General features: G+C 45.5%; 2 protein-coding genes and 1 long non-coding RNA gene across 6 annotated transcripts in view; 1 reads left to right on the top strand and 2 right to left on the bottom strand.

Annotated features, from left to right (window-relative positions):
- Window positions 1-6,285, bottom strand: part of P4htm (prolyl 4-hydroxylase, transmembrane) — a 17,650-nt gene extending 11,365 nt beyond the window's left edge. The window contains exons 1-2 of the mRNA XM_004625072.3: window positions 5,643-6,285; window positions 5,465-5,546 (exon numbers count right to left, since the gene is read on the bottom strand). Of these exons, the coding sequence (XP_004625129.1) occupies window positions 5,465-5,546; window positions 5,643-5,993 (433 nt within the window). The 5' untranslated portion in view covers window positions 5,994-6,285. The remainder of the gene's footprint in view (window positions 1-5,464; window positions 5,547-5,642) is intronic.
- On the top strand, window positions 1,514-12,380 carry LOC111813823. Its single transcript, XR_002818979.1, has 3 exons — window positions 1,514-1,634; window positions 9,819-9,880; window positions 12,300-12,380. It is a non-coding gene; the product is annotated as an uncharacterized LOC111813823 (long non-coding RNA).
- A 1,260-nt stretch (window positions 12,381-13,640) lies between these two features.
- Arih2 (ariadne RBR E3 ubiquitin protein ligase 2) overlaps window positions 13,641-17,137 on the bottom strand; it is a 93,626-nt gene continuing 90,129 nt past the window's right edge. For 2 of the 4 annotated variants that reach the window (XM_023705770.1, XM_023705772.1), the window contains 3 exons: window positions 16,690-16,758; window positions 14,824-14,907; window positions 13,641-14,634 (listed from right to left, as the gene is read on the bottom strand). In XM_023705770.1, the coding sequence (XP_023561538.1) occupies window positions 14,563-14,634; window positions 14,824-14,907; window positions 16,690-16,758 (225 nt within the window). In that variant the 3' untranslated portion in view covers window positions 13,641-14,562. The remainder of the gene's footprint in view (window positions 14,635-14,823; window positions 14,908-16,689; window positions 16,759-17,137) is intronic. The other 2 variants (XM_023705766.1, XM_004625071.3) reach the window with 2 other exon arrangements.

Here is a 17,137-nt window from a genome sequence, read left to right as displayed (position 1 = left end):
GAGAGAGAGAGAGAGAGAGAGAGAGAGAGAGAGAGAGAGAGAGAGAGAGAGATCCTGATAAAGTAGTCATGATTTTAAAGTACACATTGTTTTGAGGCTGGGGGGTTGGCTCAGCTGTAGAATGCTTGCCTAGTAAGCTGGAAGCCCTGGGTTTAGTCCTCAACACCAAAAACAAAAAAATAAACTTCCTCTAAAATATATATATATTTTAAATATATTTCTTTGTGTACTAGTGGCCATTAACTTGCTTATCTGATGTTGTTAAGAAAAATGGTTTAGGGGCCAGGGAGATGCTCAGTGGAATAAGCACTTCCCTGGCAAGCACAAGGGCCTGAGTTTAATCCCTGGTTCTGCCAAAAAAAATATTAAAAATAAAGAAAAATGGTTTAAAACTCTTGCTGGCTAATGGGAGATGCCACCTATTGCCCTTCAAGAGGGTCCCAAGTCAGGAGGATGGTAGAAGAGGCTGCTCTATAAGCAGAGAGGTGCTGACAGGGGCTGAGCACACCTCTCTAGGCAGCCAATGATTATCAGTAGACACAATTCTGGCTGCTGGACACACAGCCAGAACAGATCAACCCTCCCACAAATGCACCTTATTTGGAGACAGAGGCATAAAGGTCACAAGTACAGAAATAGTTTCTGGCAGTGCTAAGTACTGAGAAGATAAGCAAGCAAGGACATAACAGTGTGCTGGGGAGCCTCTTAGCCTGAGTAGAGATGTCTCTGAGGACAGGACATCTAAGTCATACCTGATGGAGCTAAAGCCACCAACTGTGGGAAAAGCCAGGCCTAAGGGAACCACACACACATAAAGGCCCTTGGTGCTGAGGACTGGCAGGGAATGGGGGTTGGGTGGCAGGAGATGAGGTTCAAGAAGTCAGAAAGCCTTGAGGCACCAAGTGAGACCCAGAAATCAAATGGGGAGTCTACAGGCCTGAAGATGTAGCTCAGTGGTAGAATGCTTGCCCAGCAGGGGTAAAGCCGTGGGTTCTATTCCCAGCACTGTATAAAAGAAAAAATAGAGGGGCTGGGAGGCTTTTAAAGAAGGGAGAGAAGAGATATGATTGGCTGGTTAGAGACAAATGAGGGTGAGGCAGAGTGGAGTGGAGAAATGTCATATAAGAAAGGTGACAATGACCTAGAAATGGAGTGCTTTCCTTCTGATCTGAACAAGACTCAGTTCTCAGATGACTCCAAATGTTCTGAATGTTTGGGAAATCCCTACCACAGTCATGCAGGTTTCTGTGTGTCCACGAGATCAGGATGGGGCCTGAGCTCCACACTGTGTGTCCAGTAGCCCAAGTCCCACTTACCAAGTGCCTCTGAAAAAGGTGGGAAACAGGAAACTCCCCAAAGAGAAAGCCTAGGAGCTACATGGAATCTTCTCTGCAATGGGGTGAATTCCTTTTATAGACATGGAGGCACCTTGGGGGTAGGACGCAAGTCCCTTTGTCCCAGCCCACATTTTAAGCATTCTGCCTTCAGCTCTGACTTCCTGGATCTCTGAAGCTGGAAGGTCACAGGCAAGGCAGAGCCCTAGCAGACCCATCCTCTTTGGGTTCCGCCTGTCCTTTGGGATGAGCAGGATAGCAGATCAAAGGCTGAATAGACAGGCAACTACAAGAAGATAGGTAAATGCTGGTCTTCCTTGGGTGAGGCACTCTCTGGATTTATCTAACACTATTAGTATTGAACAGCTGCTCAGATAGGAACATTCCTCTGTGGTTTCTCTCTTTTCAAATATGACTTTTTGTGTGTGTGTCTTCTTGAGACTGGGTGACTCAATAGTTCAGGATGGCCTTGAGCTCACTTTGTAGCCCAGGTTGGTCTCAAATTCACAACAATCCTCCTGCCTCAGCCTCCAGAGTCCTGGGATTACAGGCAGGTCCTACCACAGCTGGCTTATCTTATTGTTTTTGTCTTTTTGTCAGAATGGGATGGGCTGTTTGATGATCTCTGATTGCTTATTTTCCCCACTTCATTTACTCTCTCAGAGTAAAACCTAGGCCATCTTTCCTCTACTGACCAGAAGGTAATCTAAATGTTTTGGAAGAAATGAGAACCACAAATGAGAAGTTCATGCTACAGCTGCCCAAATATCTTTAATTATCCCCTTTAAGTGTGCAAATATTGGGACTCAGCACTAGGGAGAGAGTTCAGTAGAATAAATGCCTCCTTGGCAAGCTCAAGGTCCTCCTGAGTTCAATCCCCGGTACCATCAAAAAGAAATACATACATACATACATACATACATACATAAATGGAAATTGGGGCTCACATGATAGCCTAACCAGAACCAGTTTACCCATTGTCAAATCTCTCCTGCTTCTTGTTATTTACTTTGTTGTTGTTGTTACTCTTAAGACATTAAAAAAAATAAATAATTTTTTTTTTAAAAAAATAAATAAAAAGACATTCAGGCCTGGGTTTCTTATTCTTTACCTTATAGGACAACTGAATATAGAAAGACTTTGACCTTGTGTTTGTTATAAGCTAGCACACGTTTGAATTAGATAGGTATAGGTCCCAGGGAGGCAGATGAAACACAATCTTCTCAGTGGGCCTATTCGCAGCAGCATGGTAGTAATGGGTTGACTGCCATTCCTTTGGCCCAGATCATCCTTCCCTGAGCCACCAGCTTGATCCTGTTCTTCCTATAGGTCTTCAGCAAACCCAGTATCACCACCTGATGCCCCATTTATATTTGGCTGTTTGTTTATTTATTGTACTTGAATGCCAGTTTAGGAGTTTTATTTTGTTGGGTTATCTTTCTTTTGTGATCATTGCTGTGTCGCTAGCACCTGAAATGAGGCCTGGCATAGACTCTGTTATTTACCAGTGTTAGTAACAACCTCTAGCATCTTTTAGGGCCCTTTTCACAACAGCACAAACAACATACCCTAATTCCCTATAAATAGCAGGCATGTGGCTTTCTTATAGGTCTTGCCATAATTCCCAACCAGCTCCATCCTCCCCCCGCCTCCAGCAATAGGGATTAAACCCAAGCCCTCATGCATGCTAGGCAAGCACACTCCCAGGAAGTCACATCCTCAGTCCCCTAAACCTTTTTTATTTTAATTTTTTTTGGTGGAACCGGGCATTGAACTCAGGCCCTTGCACTTGCCAGGCAAGTGTTTATTCTACTGAGGTATCTCCCCAGCCCCTCCTAAACCTTTTTTAAAAACTGTAATTTTGGGGGGCCTGCCCATTAGCTCAGGTGTTTAAGTGCCTGCTGAAACAAAGCAGTCAGACTCAGGATGCTGTGGTTCGATCCTCTCATTCTCAGGCCAAACCAGACCTGTCCTGTAGGCATCCTGAGAGCCCCCCGCCCAAAAAAAAAAAATAAATAAAAACTGTAATTTTCATCTCAGCAGCCTGGGACTATCCGGGTCTTCAAATATGTGTCACTGGCACTAGCTACCTGGGATGGGGCTGCACAAATTTAACCTGGGTAAGGTCTGTGGGTCTGCCCAACCCCTTGTTGACAACAGTCTTTGGGGGACTTTAGAGTTTGCACACTCTCAGTGTGGCTTTTATGTGCAGGCTCTATCATTGTGGCTTTTAAGTGCCTGCATCCTAATCCTTGGGTCACCACTGAACTACTATATGAACCTGGCCAAGCCACTATGGCTTTCTGTGCCTCACTTTGTCACCCACTGGCTTGAGGGTAAGATCAACTTCCACCTCACAGGGGTGTTTATTTAATCACATGAAGCCCATCATGTAACAGGAACCTAGGAACACGAACCATGATGCAGCTCAAAGTGGGATCACCCTGAAAGGATTCTACTTACAACACTCAGTCAAAAGGAGAATCCTGCCAGACAGTGATGCATGCCTGTCATCCCAGCACGTGGAAAGCTGAGACAAGAGTACAGTGATTTTGAGGCCAGCCTGGATTACACAGTAAGACTCTATTTCAAAAACAAACAGGGTGGGGCTGGGGAGATGGCTCAGTGGAATAAGCGCTTGCCTGGCAAGCTCAAGGGCCTGAGTTCAATTCCGGGTTCCGCAAAAACAACAACAACAAAAAAAAACAGGGTGGGGTGTGATGGCCCACACCTGTAATCTCAGCTCTTTGGAGGCTGAGGCAGAGGATGTTGTGAGTTCAACACTAGCCTGGGGGGGGGTGGGCCCTGGCCGTAGCTCAGGCCTTTAAGTGGCTGCTTCCACAAAGCTGTCAGCCTCAGGTTGCTGGAGTTCGACCTCACACCTCTCCAGCTGGCCAAAAGTGCCCTGAAGGCATTCGAGGAACCAAAAAAAAAAGACTAGCCTGGGCTAGAAAATGAGCTCAAGTCCAGTCTGAACTGCAAAGTGAGACCCTGTCTCAAAAAGACAAGAAAGAAAACAAAGCAACAAAGCAAGCAAGGAAGCAAACAAACAAAAAATATTCAAACCCCCATAAAAACAAATAAAAGACTCCTAAGAAAAATCTCAGAGTTTTGGCAAAGGTTGGGCCTGCCAGGTACCATGGCAGAGTGGGTCCAGTGTATCTATCTATCTATCTATCTATCTATCTATCTATTTTTTATTTATTTATTTATTTATTTATTTATTTATTTTCCAGAGCCAGGGATTGAAGTCAGGCCCTTGCACTTGCCAGGGAAGTGCTTATTCCACTAAGCCATCTCCCCGGCCTCATATCCATATTTGGATAGCCTGGTTCTCATACATAACAGGGTCCACTTTGGGAGTGTGATTTCCTACCAGGTGCAGTGGCATGTGCCCTTAATCCCAGCACTTGGAAAGCTGAGCCAGGATGATCACTTAAGAATTACAGGTCAGGGCTGGCCAAATAACTCAGCGGATTAAAGCGCCTGCAAATAGGCGCAGGGCCCAGGGGTTTTATCCCCTGGCCTGCTGTGCTGGGGTGGCCCCACCCCCAGGGGCACCCTGAGGGGCCATTGAGACTGGGCTGGGCATGGTGGCCTGCACCTGTAATCCCAGCTCTTGGGAGGCTGTAAACAGGCAGATCACTATGAGTCCGATCTAGTAGTGAGGCCCTGAACACCCTGTAGACCCTTCTCTAAAATTAAAAAAAAAAAAAAGAATTAGAGGCCAGCCTGGTCTACATAGTTCATTCAAGGTCTCTCTGAATGATGAACTATATAGTGAGATCCTGTCTCAAAATAAAAATACTACAGTTTTAAAATGGGAGTGCAATTTCTCCCAGAAGCCTGATATCAGCTGATGCTCTGCTGTTCCTCCTAACCTCTCCTTATTCTAGAAGGTGACAGAATTAGTGCTGGCGTGAAAAACTCTCAGGACTGCATTGTGCAGCCCTATTCGATAAGTCTGCTGCAGGTATGCTGGCTGTGAGAGGGCAGTATGCTACCTTACTTTGGTGGCGGCAGGCTACTTTGAAGCAGCCCTCTTCAAAACAGAAAGCATGTGGTCCAAAGGGACCTCAGATGGCCAGCGCAGCCCCTGGCCCTTCTTAGGAGGCAATTGGTGGACTTACCAAAGAGCAGCGGCTTGAGGCTGAGGGTTCGAATGATGTGCTCCGTGCCGGTGACCAGCTGTACTTTGCGCTCGTACCCCACCTGAAGGAAAGGTACACAGCTCAGGCTGTGGTGGGGTGCGGCTGCAGGAGGCCTAGAGCAAGGTGGTGGTAGTTGGGGTGGGGGGGGATTCCTTACCTTGATGCCTTCCAGCCGGGTGAGGGGGCCCAAGGTTGGAGCCGTCAGAGGGCCAGGGGGTCTGTGCGGGGGTCCGGGCTCGGTGCTCTCGTCGCCGTTGCTGTAGTGCACGAATAGCAGCAGCGCAAGCACATTGCCCAGGTACAGGTGCACGAACACCATCAACACCAGGAAGTAGGCGCGCGAGCAGATGCCGCGGGGCTTGCACAGAGGCCGCACCCTCGAGTCCTCTTTGTCACCTGGCCTGGTCCCAACCGCGACCTCGCGGGGTTCAGGAGGCGCCCACTGCAGACTCACGGCCTCCACGGCCTCCCCGGCTCCAGGCCGTGGGACAGTGGCCGCCGCCGCCATGGCGCCCAGGTCGCGCGCGCCCGGGGGAGGGGCCGCGGGGCTTGCGCTGCGCAGTCGCTGGGACTGTCCGGGACGCGCACCGCGAGGCCGGAGGCCGGCTCCCAGCCAGCGCCTGGGACCCGCCTGCTGGAACTTCTTCCGGAGCCCGGTGGCAGGGGGAGCTATCCTCTTGTCTAGGCAGAAGCCGCCCCTACATAGAGACCCAGACAAGACAGTACCAAAAGGGCAGCCAGCAGCCCCGGTGGTAGCTGCTGTCCGGGCTGAGATGCCCCTCGCCTCCTACCAGCAGCACACAATAGAGGCGGAGGGAGGGAGCCGCAGCCGATGGCAGCCCTCGTCGATGACTCAGTGCTGCAGCGGCAGACTATGCAGTGGTGGTGCTGCAGGACCCACGACCTTCGGGCAGGCATTTGAGGCCGGTCAGGCGCCTCTCCAGGAGTCCAGCCCGAATTCGGCCATTGAAAAGCAGCTGCTTGTTGTGCAGGGCACTATAAGAGCCCTTGAAACCGGGAGGTGAGTGCCCTCGCCGGCACCCGCAACAATGCAGCAGGTGCTGTGTGCAGAGTACTTGAGAGGAAGGGGTGCTTTTTCAATTGAGACGCGACCCGTTCAGAGGAAAAGCAAATTCAGATGACCACCAAAAATGAGGAAGGAGGACAAACAGACGGCCAAGAGCCAAGATATCTTTGTGCTTTCTGCCCTCCTAGGGCTGGGTTAGTCTCAGGAGTGATACAATTGCTGCTGCATTTTCCCTTCTTCTTGGGTAGGCCCACCTCCTTCCTCACCTGTTACAGAAAACCAGTGCACCTCATGTGTGCTTCTGTAATGGGCCTAAAAGGCCGAGCCTCCAGATGCCCAATGAGAAGTTCAAAGCAGTGTGGACTTTGGGATCTTTGCTTACATTTTATGTCTCCTTTATAATTTAACATTCTGGGTCAGGCCAGGTGTCTGATACCTACAGTTCCAGCATTTGGAAGGCTTAGGCAGGATTGAGACCAGCCTAGGCTACCTGTGAATTTAAGGCCAGCCTGAACTATAGTGAGACTGTCTCAAACAAATCAAATCAACAGACACTCTCTAGGTCAGATCTCAGCTCAGCTCTGCATGTAGGCATGTTACTCCTCTGAGAGTATGAATTACAAGGTTTATTAGTCCTAAATGTATGTAGTGTATCTTATTGTCCTTCAAGACTCAGGATGCCAAGATACGTCTAATCAGGATTTGCAGGGACACCCAGTTGCCAGCTTTCTACAGCATCCTATTCTGGACCCCATGGTGTGTGATGCCTGTAATTCTTTGATCAATGCCCTGTCATCTTCTGTTCAGCAGTAGCAGTGTCACACCAGCCCAAAATGAGAAAGCGGGTGCTCTCATCTCAGAAGGGGAAATGAATTGTCCTCTCAAGCAATGATGGCTCTCCTAAAACCTGCAGAAACAGTCCTGGGATACCACTTGACAGGATTGCCTAACCTGCCATTCCGGCGCCCCCAGCCCATTCACCTGTACAGACCCCAAACTTTTTTTTTTTTTTTTTTTTTTTTTGGGCAAAACCAGGGACTGAACTCAGGCCCCTGTGCATGCCAAGAAAGTGCTTATTCTACTGAGCCATCTCCCTGGCAACCCCACTCTTGTCTTTGTTAACTCTTCCTATAAAACTCCAAGGTTTCTGCCAGATTGGGAATCTCTATAGTCATTTTTTTTTTTTTTTTTTGTGGAACCGGGGATTGAACTCAGATCCTTGCATTTGCCAGTCAAGTGCTTATCTTACTGAGCCACCTTCCTGGCCCCCCGGAATCTCTATAGTCATTATCTGCATAAATAGAGGACTGTTTTGTTTGTTTGTTTTGGGGGGGAGGTTTTGTTTTTTTTTGTTTTGCAGAACTGGAGACTGAGCTCAGGCCCTGGCACTTGCCAAGGAAGCGCTTATTCTACTGAGCCATCTCCTCAGCCCCTCTATAGTCATGCTAATAAAGCTTTTTCCTTTTTCTTTACCACTGGCCTTAAGTGGCATTTTGAAATAAGTAGCGGAACATGGTCTGTTAGACTTCCATAAACAGGGTTTTTTGCCTTGAAGTGCCAGTTACATTTCCACTAACCTAGCCACCCATAGGAACCTCTTTGTTGATCTTCCTGTCCCACAAAAGGAGTGTCTGAACTTTGCTGGGACAGAGGGAAGTAGATAGCAATGGGGGCTATTGTGACTTTGCCAAAGCTTGGAAGCTAACTATCACTACCATCAGGTGGAGTGGAAACTAAAATTTGTGTGTGTGTGTGTGTGTGTGTGTGTGTGTGTGTGTGTACACATTAGGAGGCAGAGAAAAGGACCTGATCTCTTCCCCTTACAATGAATTCTAAAAAATGCAATTGATTCAAGTAGATAAAACTATTACTAGTTTTAGTTTAAGACAGTTCACATTTCCTGTAACTGCTCCTTCCCACCCCACTCCATACTAGAGGCTGAATCTAGGCCTTTTTCTTTAGCAATATCCCCAGATCTTTAGTTTGGACATAGGCTGCTAAATTGCACAGACTGGGCTCAAACTTACGATCTTCCTGCCTCAGCCTTCCCAGAGTGCTGGGATGCAGTAGTGTGTCACCATGCTTGTCTTTTAATTCACCTAGGTAGAAGTCTCAACTTTCATTTGGTTGATTTAGGGTCTTACCACATAGTCTAGCCTGGCTTTGAACCTGTGCTCCTTCTGTGTTAGTGTTCCTAGCACTGGAATTACAGGTTTGTATCACAGTATGATTTTTCTTTTTCTTTTTTTGTACTACTAATTTCTATTGGTTTATTGAAAGCAAGAGTTACTGCTTAATTTCTTTTGACCAATTTTAAATGGTCAATCTGGTAATCTGAACAACTACTTTTTTTTTTATAAATATGATTTTAGATTTTTATTTATTTATTTAGTGTGTGTGTGGCCAGCTCAGCCCACCAGGAGGCGGGGCTGATTGGCATGTGGTGCTGGGGGATTGAACCGCGGGTCCCTGTGCTTTGCTTGGCTTAGCTTGTTCTAAGTAGGTGCTTTAGAACACTGAGCCATCTCACCAGCCCTGAACAACTACTTTGAAGACAACACTGCAATATAACAAACATTTTTTTTTAATTTTATTTATTTATTTTGTGTGTGTGTGTGTGTGTGTGTGTGGCCAGCTCAGCCCACCAGGGGGCGGGGCTGGCTGGCATGTGGTGCTGGGGATTGAACTGCGGTCCCTGTGCTTTGCTTAGCTTGTTCTAAGTAGGTGCTTTAGACCACTGAGCCATCTCACCAGCTCCATAACAAACATTTTTGAAAAAAATTTTTTTGAATTTTATTTATCTTTGAAATTCTTTTTTTTCCCCCCAGGACTCAGGCCCTTGCGCTTTCCAGGAAAGCACTAACTTTACTGAGCCGTCTCCCCAGCCCCTAATCATTGAAATTTTGATTCCATACAAAAAACTTTAGAAACATAGTATCTTTAGAATAATTCTTGAGGGGGCTGGGGAGGTGGCTCAGTGGAATAAGCGCTTCCCTGGCAAGCACCAAGGACCTGAGTTCAATCCCATTCCACCAAAAAAAAAAAAAAAAAAGAATAATTCTTGAGTGTTATTCGTTTTATGACTAGTTATTGTTGGTAGTCTTACTTAACTGTCTAGCTCTAAACTGCTGATGTCATCCAACAGAAACAGAATTTTACCAACAATCTCATGGTTTTTGGGTTCCAATGAATAAATGTAGATACTATTCTCCACTAGTCTTTACAAAAGTGTAATTAGTTCATCACAAAGTATTTCCTTTAACTTATTCTCTTGAATTCCTTCTTCTACCTCTGACCTATATTCAGCTGAATCATACCTGCTGCCAGCACTGGGGCTTATCTGCCAACTCACCTCCAGACAACAGAAGGTAAGCAAGCTTCCAGGGCCTGCCTCTCATTTCTGCCCCACCTGCTGGCAGTTGTAGGAATTTTACACAGCATAAATGAGAATTGCTTGAGCTAAAACCTTTGGGTGTGGAGGTGTCAGGACAGGTACCATCTCTATGGATATATACTGCCAAATCTAGTCCCTGTACACGTATGTTTTAATCTGTATTGCAATAACTTCCTTTTTAGTTTCTAAAAGCAAACTTCATTTATTTTTGGCCATTTACTTATAAGTGTTGCCCTTGGGCATTTTTTTTTTTTCAGAACTGGGAATAGAACTCAGGCTCTTGCGTTTGCCAGGAAACCACTTATTCTACTGAGCCATCTCCCCAGCCCCCTTTAAATGTATTTTGTGCAAGGTCCCACTATGTAGTTCAGACTTCTGATCCTGACTCTGTTTTCAAGCCTGGCAAATTATTTTTTTGAGACAGAGTCTTGCTTGTAGTTCAGGAGGGCCTCAAACTCAAGGGGAACCTCCTGCCTCAGCCTCCCCAAGTGCTGCAATTACGGGACTGTACTACTACAGCACTGGTATCCTGTAGGCAAAATAGGATGTAACATACACTGACTGCTGGGCTATTAGGGCAGTCCCTCCTCCAGACTTTGTATTGTGTGCTGTCTCCTGGTCTGAGAATCACCATAGGTATAGTCCAAATGGCCACACTACTGTGCCTGCCCTGTGAACTGCAGGGGTGACTCTGTGCTTAGGGACTAATGACCAGTTCTATGTGTCCTTAGACTGAAAGCTTGGTCTTTGCTTGTTTTAGTCTTTTCTGAGACAGGGTCTTGTTGTGCAATTCAGGGTGGTCTTGAGCTTACTCTGTAGTCCAGGCTGGTCTCAAACTCTCAACAATCCTCCTGTCTCAGCCTCCAGTGTGCTGGGATTATAGGTGTCACCATCATATGACCTTTTCAACACTACACGTACTCCGGTGCTGACCATCCACTTGGCATACCTGAGGCTCAAAAACAAGCAGCTGTGGAGTATCTGTGTTTTTTTTTTTGAGAGAGGGTCTCACTGTGTAGTCCAGGCTTGCCACATCTCCAAACACAATACAGAGCTTCAAACAGAGCCCAAAGCCTAATCCCCATTCTTCACTCTTGGGATTAGACTTCAAATACTTGTTTGTAGCTAGGTTGTCAGATTTATTTGTAATCCTAGCACTCTGAGAGACCAAAATAGGAGGACTAGAAGTTCAAACCCAGCCTAGCAACTAAATGACAATAAGATCCTGTCATAAAATATGTGAAGAGATGGGGATGTTGTTCAGTCGGAAGGTCCCCAGTACCACTGTGAAGATTGTGTCAACTGAAGTGACTAATGCCCAACTAAACGGACTTAGAATGGTCTGTATGTGGAAGACTCACCCTAGGGTTACTGCCAGACTGGTATAAAAAGGAAATAAAGAAAGCTCACTGCTGCGTTCATTGGAGGAGCTTGTCTTTTCTTCACCTCAGATGTCAACTCCTAGCTTAAAGTGCAGATTCCAGTATGAACCCTTCAGTCTGTTCATTAAAGACCCTTCAGCCTCCTGACTCACTGCACTCAGCTCCAAGCATTTGACTGGATCCTCCAGATCCCCAGCACATAGACAGCACACTTCCATACCTGATTCCATGAGGGGCCACTATAAGCCAAGCTTATAAATTCTTATGTTTATATATCGTATATGAAATGTTTCTCTAGTTAGCACTGGCTGATAATCCACAAATCAAACCAAGCAACCACAAATACACATCAGTTTCTGAGTTGTCACTATAACCCTCAAGGCCCATAAAGCCAGGATCCCTGTCATATTTCTACATGTTTTGTAAGGCCCCAGAAGTCTGCCCTGTTAGCCTGTACCCAATAAAAGGAGGGATAAAACTACTTCCTTCTGTGAGCACCACAGACAAGTGCTCCCCAGACAACCAGAAAAGGAAGAAAAACAGAGCTGAGTGTGGCTTGTGGATGAGAGGGATGAATGACAGGAAGGTCCTCATCTGGTGCTCAATGGACAGACTCTGCAAGGTGCTCACAGTGTTACTTAGGCCATTTATTTTTTTCTTTTAAATTTTATTTATTTATTTATTTATTTTATTTATTTATATGTGTGTGGGGGGGAGCTCAGCTCACCAGGGGGCGAGGCTGGCTGGCATGTGGTGCTGGGGGATTGAACCGCGGTCCCTGTGCTTTGCTAAGCTTGTTCTAAGTATAAATAGGTGCTTTAGACCACTGAGCCATCTCACCAGCCCTACTTAGGCCATTTAAAGAAAGACTACGCATATTTTTATAATCAGAAACTTAAGTTTATTTTTAATAAACCACTCAACTTTGAGCAATGACATTTCCTTAACCTTTTCTTTGAAGAAAAACAGATAAGTTCATTAAACATGTGTCTCTCTTCTACCCTTTTGCAGGGTAAAAAACCCCCCAAAAAAACCAAAACCTGTGCCTGACCTTTCCCATCTTCCTGATAATGTTCACAAAGGACATCCAGTGAGGAGGCACAAAAGGAAGCTCTCCACAGGTCAAGCATTATGGGCTAGAATCTGGATACAGCATACCTGGCAATGCCAGTGATCAGGGTCACAGCTGGATGTAAGAACAGAAGACGGCAGCCTTGCAGTCCAGAAACATCCAAGATGTGATGTGATTTCATGTGCAGAGCTGTACCATGGCAATACCACAGAAAGGACTCCATGGAGAGGTACGGGCTCTGGATGCCAAGATATTCCGCGTTCATTCACATATTGACTCAGGGCCCTGCAGCAGGAGCTTTGTTCACAGTTAGCTCTCCAGTGTCCCATGCTAGGCTCAGGTGCCATATTCTGAACTTGCTCTGCCAATCCATCCCACAGTTCCTCCCTTGTTGGGGACTACATGAAGAGACAAAACCTGAGGGGAATAAAAGAAACCTGCAACCAGCATGCCTCTTGAGAGTTACAGCTGTCTTCAAGAATAACTCAGTTTTATACCTTGCATTGTACCTGGGAAACTGCTGACTAGAGGTGAAAATGTGAGAGTACCACAGAACTTCCCCTATAATATTCACAGATTTTTCTATAGGTTCTCCAAGATGTCAAGGAAGCCTGTCTAGCACACAGTTCTACCAATCTCAAAGTGTAGATACTAAACAAAACCACAAAACTCCCAGAGATCATAGATCAAACTTTTGAAAGGCTCATAGGACCCAGTTCAAGACAGATGGGACATCAGGAAAATTACTTGCTCCCTTGTACTTGACTGTACAAAACCAAGCATGGTGGTGTAGGCCTGTAATCCCAGCACGTGAGAGGTTGTTGCAGGAGGATCACCATGAATTTGAAGCCAGCCTGAATTGCATAGTGAACCTCTATTTCACAATGACCAAGAACAAAAACAAAAAAACCTGTTCCTTTCTCCAGCCAGTCTCCCCTATTATAGGAATTGGGACCACAAAGTAATCTAGTCTCAAGGCTCCCAGAGTATCAAGGTTGGGTCTTCTAGAAGATGGAACCAGGTGAGGGAGGCATACTCTAGCCCATGTGCTGGACTTGCCACTTTTTTTTTTTTGGCGGAACCGGGGATTGAACTCAGGCCCTTGCACTTGCTGGGAAGCGCTTATTCCACTAAGCCATCTCCCCAACCCCGACTTGCCACTTTTAACAGAAAAACTTGTGCAACCCTAGGCCCTGGGTCAAAAGCCAATGCCTTTAGGAGGCCCATGCTGAACTCTGAGTGGTATTTATGAGGAGTGCAGCCAGACTGTCAGGGCTGCATGTAACCCTGGTCAGAGTTATACCACTTGAACACTGGCACAAAAGGAGAGATAAAGATATAGCAAACTTACTTTGGACAATAATTCTCTTCAAAACTGGATGTATATCTTGAGGAGACAAAAGGAAGCACCATGCTGAACCACTGTCCCCTAGTCTAGAGAGCCACAAGTCCACCTATAACCTGCTATGGGTCCAAGCCTCAGTAGCCAGACCCAGGTAACCTCTACTTTCAAGAACAAAGATAAGCCTACAGAAAGAAGACTGTTCTGTCTCTTTATTGCCCAGGAAAGGCAGGAGGCACAATGTGATTCCCTGTACCCCATGCCTGTTACACAGGCCAACTTAGTCCCAACATTTGCCACCCATGCTCCTCCTTTAAGACTCCAGCTGTGGCCAAACACATGAAGCTGGAAAGCAGAGGCCACTCTGAGGCCCATGGCAGTACAGACTTTGTGAGGCAGGGTGGGTGGGCAGTGTATGTTACATTCTAAATAAAATAGCTAGAGGTGAAAACACTCCAATGCCAATTTATTTTTAAAAATGGTGTCACGTTATTTTATGGTTTGCCTTTTTTTTTTTTTTTTTTGGTATAATTATACAACCTTTGAAAATTACATAAGTTGTAATGATCTAATTCTATTAATAGCCATTCAGAAAAAAATTCCCTCCCTCCCAACAATCATCCAGGGGGAATTAAAAGTCCTAAAAAGAGGTCAATTCAACATGGCCTCTACCCTGGTAGAAACAAAAAGCAAAAGATGAGAAGAAAACAGAAATCAACTAAGAGATGTGTTGCCAGCGTCTCTCAGGAGTGGGGCCCTAGTTGCAACCTGGGTCATGAAAGGTAGAGCCTGCAACATGCAGTATGGCAGCTGGGAGACCTCGCAGCCACATCTTCACCCCAGCACATCCACATTCTGATTTAAGTATCGTGGAAATCTTTTAGCAGGGTTCTCCTTCGCTGTTCTGCTATGTGCATCTGGTTCTCCAAGTCCTATAAAAGGGAAGCAAGATAGTGGTTGCATGAATCAGTGTCAGGAACAGGGAAAAATGAAAGTCACATGTACCATGCCAGGGGCTACAAGGAATCCAGCAGTAGCAGCTTCCAATTTACATGCCAACACCCTGACACTTATTACCATGCCAGTCCTCTCTTACCTGCCAGAGAAGAACTGGCACTTACCCCTCTGTCATAGCTGTCTGCACGCTCTACTTTCCATGAGAGGTTTTCGATTTCAGCTTCCAGCTGAGCCTGCTGGTATTCAAACTGTATGGGCAGAACAGAAAGGTCAAAAGGAGACGGGGCTGTAGGCCAACAGATAGAGGGGCTATATATGCAGCATCTCAGGCTCAAATGAGCTACACACAGTCCTGACACTGTCCTCAGGGAAAACACTGTTCCCTATGCCTAGAGTCAGAAAATAAGATCCAAACAAAACTGGCAAGGTCACAGTTGCCATCTGCCGCCAAGGAAAGGAGAAGAATATATTTTTTTGTTTCTTTATTTGTTATTCAACTCAGGACACTGTGTTTACCACACAGTTGCTTGTGCCACCAAGCTATATTTCCAGCCCTAGGAGAAGAATGTAAAGCCACTGTAGAAAACAATTCTAATCCAGGTGTGGTGGAACATGTCTAAATCTCATGATTTGGGGAGCTGAGATAGGAGTATCACCACAGAGTTTAACCAGCCTGAACCACAAATCAAAACCCTATCTCCACTTGCCTGGCAAGTGCAGGGTCCTGACTTCAATCCCCGGTCCCACAAAAGAAAAGAAAACAAAACAACCATATCTTAAAAAAACAAATAAAAAGAAAAGTCTAGCGTGGTGGTGGTGCACATCTATAATCCTAGCACTTGGGAGGGAGGCTGAGGCAAGAGGATTGTTGCAATTTCAAGATCAGCCTGGGCTACAAAGTGAACTAAAGGCCAGTCTGAACTACATAGTGAGACCCTGTCTCAAAAAGACAAAAACAAAAAGTCTGTACAATGCTAAGAATAGTTATTTCCTTCTGGTAGGATTACAGATGATATAAATGCTTTTCTATATTTTCCAACATCTAAACAATAAATATGAATTACTTTAACATCAGTAGGAAACAACCCATACCTAAAACGAAGGATTAAAGGTATAAAAAAGTTAACCATATCTTGGTGTGGTGCCACATACCCGTAATCTCAACCATCCCAGAAGCTGAGGCATGAGGATTTTAACTTTGAGACTAACCTACGTGATTTAGAAAGAACCTGTCTCAAAAAAATTTATAGATAAATAAATACATTTTAAAAAGGGCTGGGATAGTAACTGAGTCTAAAGGCAATGGGTTCAATCTCCAGCACTCCTAGGGGAAAAAATTAACTGCATCTTAGAGCCATGCATGTTCAATAAACTCCCAGCAGTTAATACTGGCCTTCCAAGTGGTCAAAGTTGTTTCAACCAACTGTGCTTTAAACAACATTGTTGGGGCCGGGGAGATGGCTCAGCGCTTGCTTGGCAAGTGCAAGGGACTGATTTCAGTCCCTGGTTCCGCCAAAAAAACCAAACCAAAACATTGTTTAGGGGCTGAGGTGAATCTGCAGCCTATGAAACAAAATGACAGTACAGTAGTCTGTTACTTTGTGGCTGAACTTTCATGGACTCACTTTTGTGGGTCTTCCACTATTTTGGAGAGATCTATTTCGGAGATGCCCAGGGTAGAAACAGAATCTTGCAATTAGACAGGTTCTTTTTCTTTTTTGCAGTATTGGAAACTGGATCCAGAGCCTCACATGAGCTAGGCAAGTACTATACCCCTGAATTAAATCACAGATACCCTCAACCCTTTTTGAGATACCATCTCACTAAATGTCCAGGCTAGTGTTCAACTAGTAATCCTGCTTCTGCCTCCCTAGAAGCTGGGATTATAGGCATTACATCATATCCTGCTAGAGAGTTTTGATTTTACCCTCCCAATGACCAAGGGTAGGTCTCTGCTCTCCTACAAAGTGATAATAACAGGGGTATTACCTCAGATGATACAAAACAGAATGGAGGACTGCTTTCCTTACCAGCTTCTTCCTGGGGCCAGACTCCATGTAGTATGCATACGGATAGGTATACTGCAAGGTGTATCGACACTGCAACAGGAGAAAATAAAAGGGACCTGTGTCTGTGACTCTAACCAAACTATATCCAACATGTTTCTTTTATAATTCTTACTTCTGCCATACAAATTAGCCTAGTTCTATGAGTCCAAACCAAAATAGAACATGATACCAAACAACCATAGTTCCTCTTTCAAACATTTATTATCAGCAGCTACTTTATGACTTTGCCCTTTTTAGGACAACAGAGTCCACACATCTATCTTTTTTTTTAATTTTTATTTATTTATTTATTTTGTGTGTGTGGCCAGCTCAGCCCACCAGGGGGCGGGGCAGGCTGGCATGTGGTGCTGGGGGATTGAACCGCGGTCCCTGTGCTTTGCTTGGCTTAGTTTGTTCTAAGTAGGTGCTT

The sequence above is a fragment of the Octodon degus genome, unplaced genomic scaffold (assembly GCF_000260255.1).
Source record: "Octodon degus isolate 3935 unplaced genomic scaffold, OctDeg1.0 scaffold00008, whole genome shotgun sequence".
In the NCBI taxonomy this organism is placed as follows: domain Eukaryota; kingdom Metazoa; phylum Chordata; class Mammalia; order Rodentia; family Octodontidae; genus Octodon; species Octodon degus.
The sequence above is the reverse complement of the archived record's forward strand: the minus strand, read 5'-3'. Positions and strand labels throughout refer to the sequence as shown.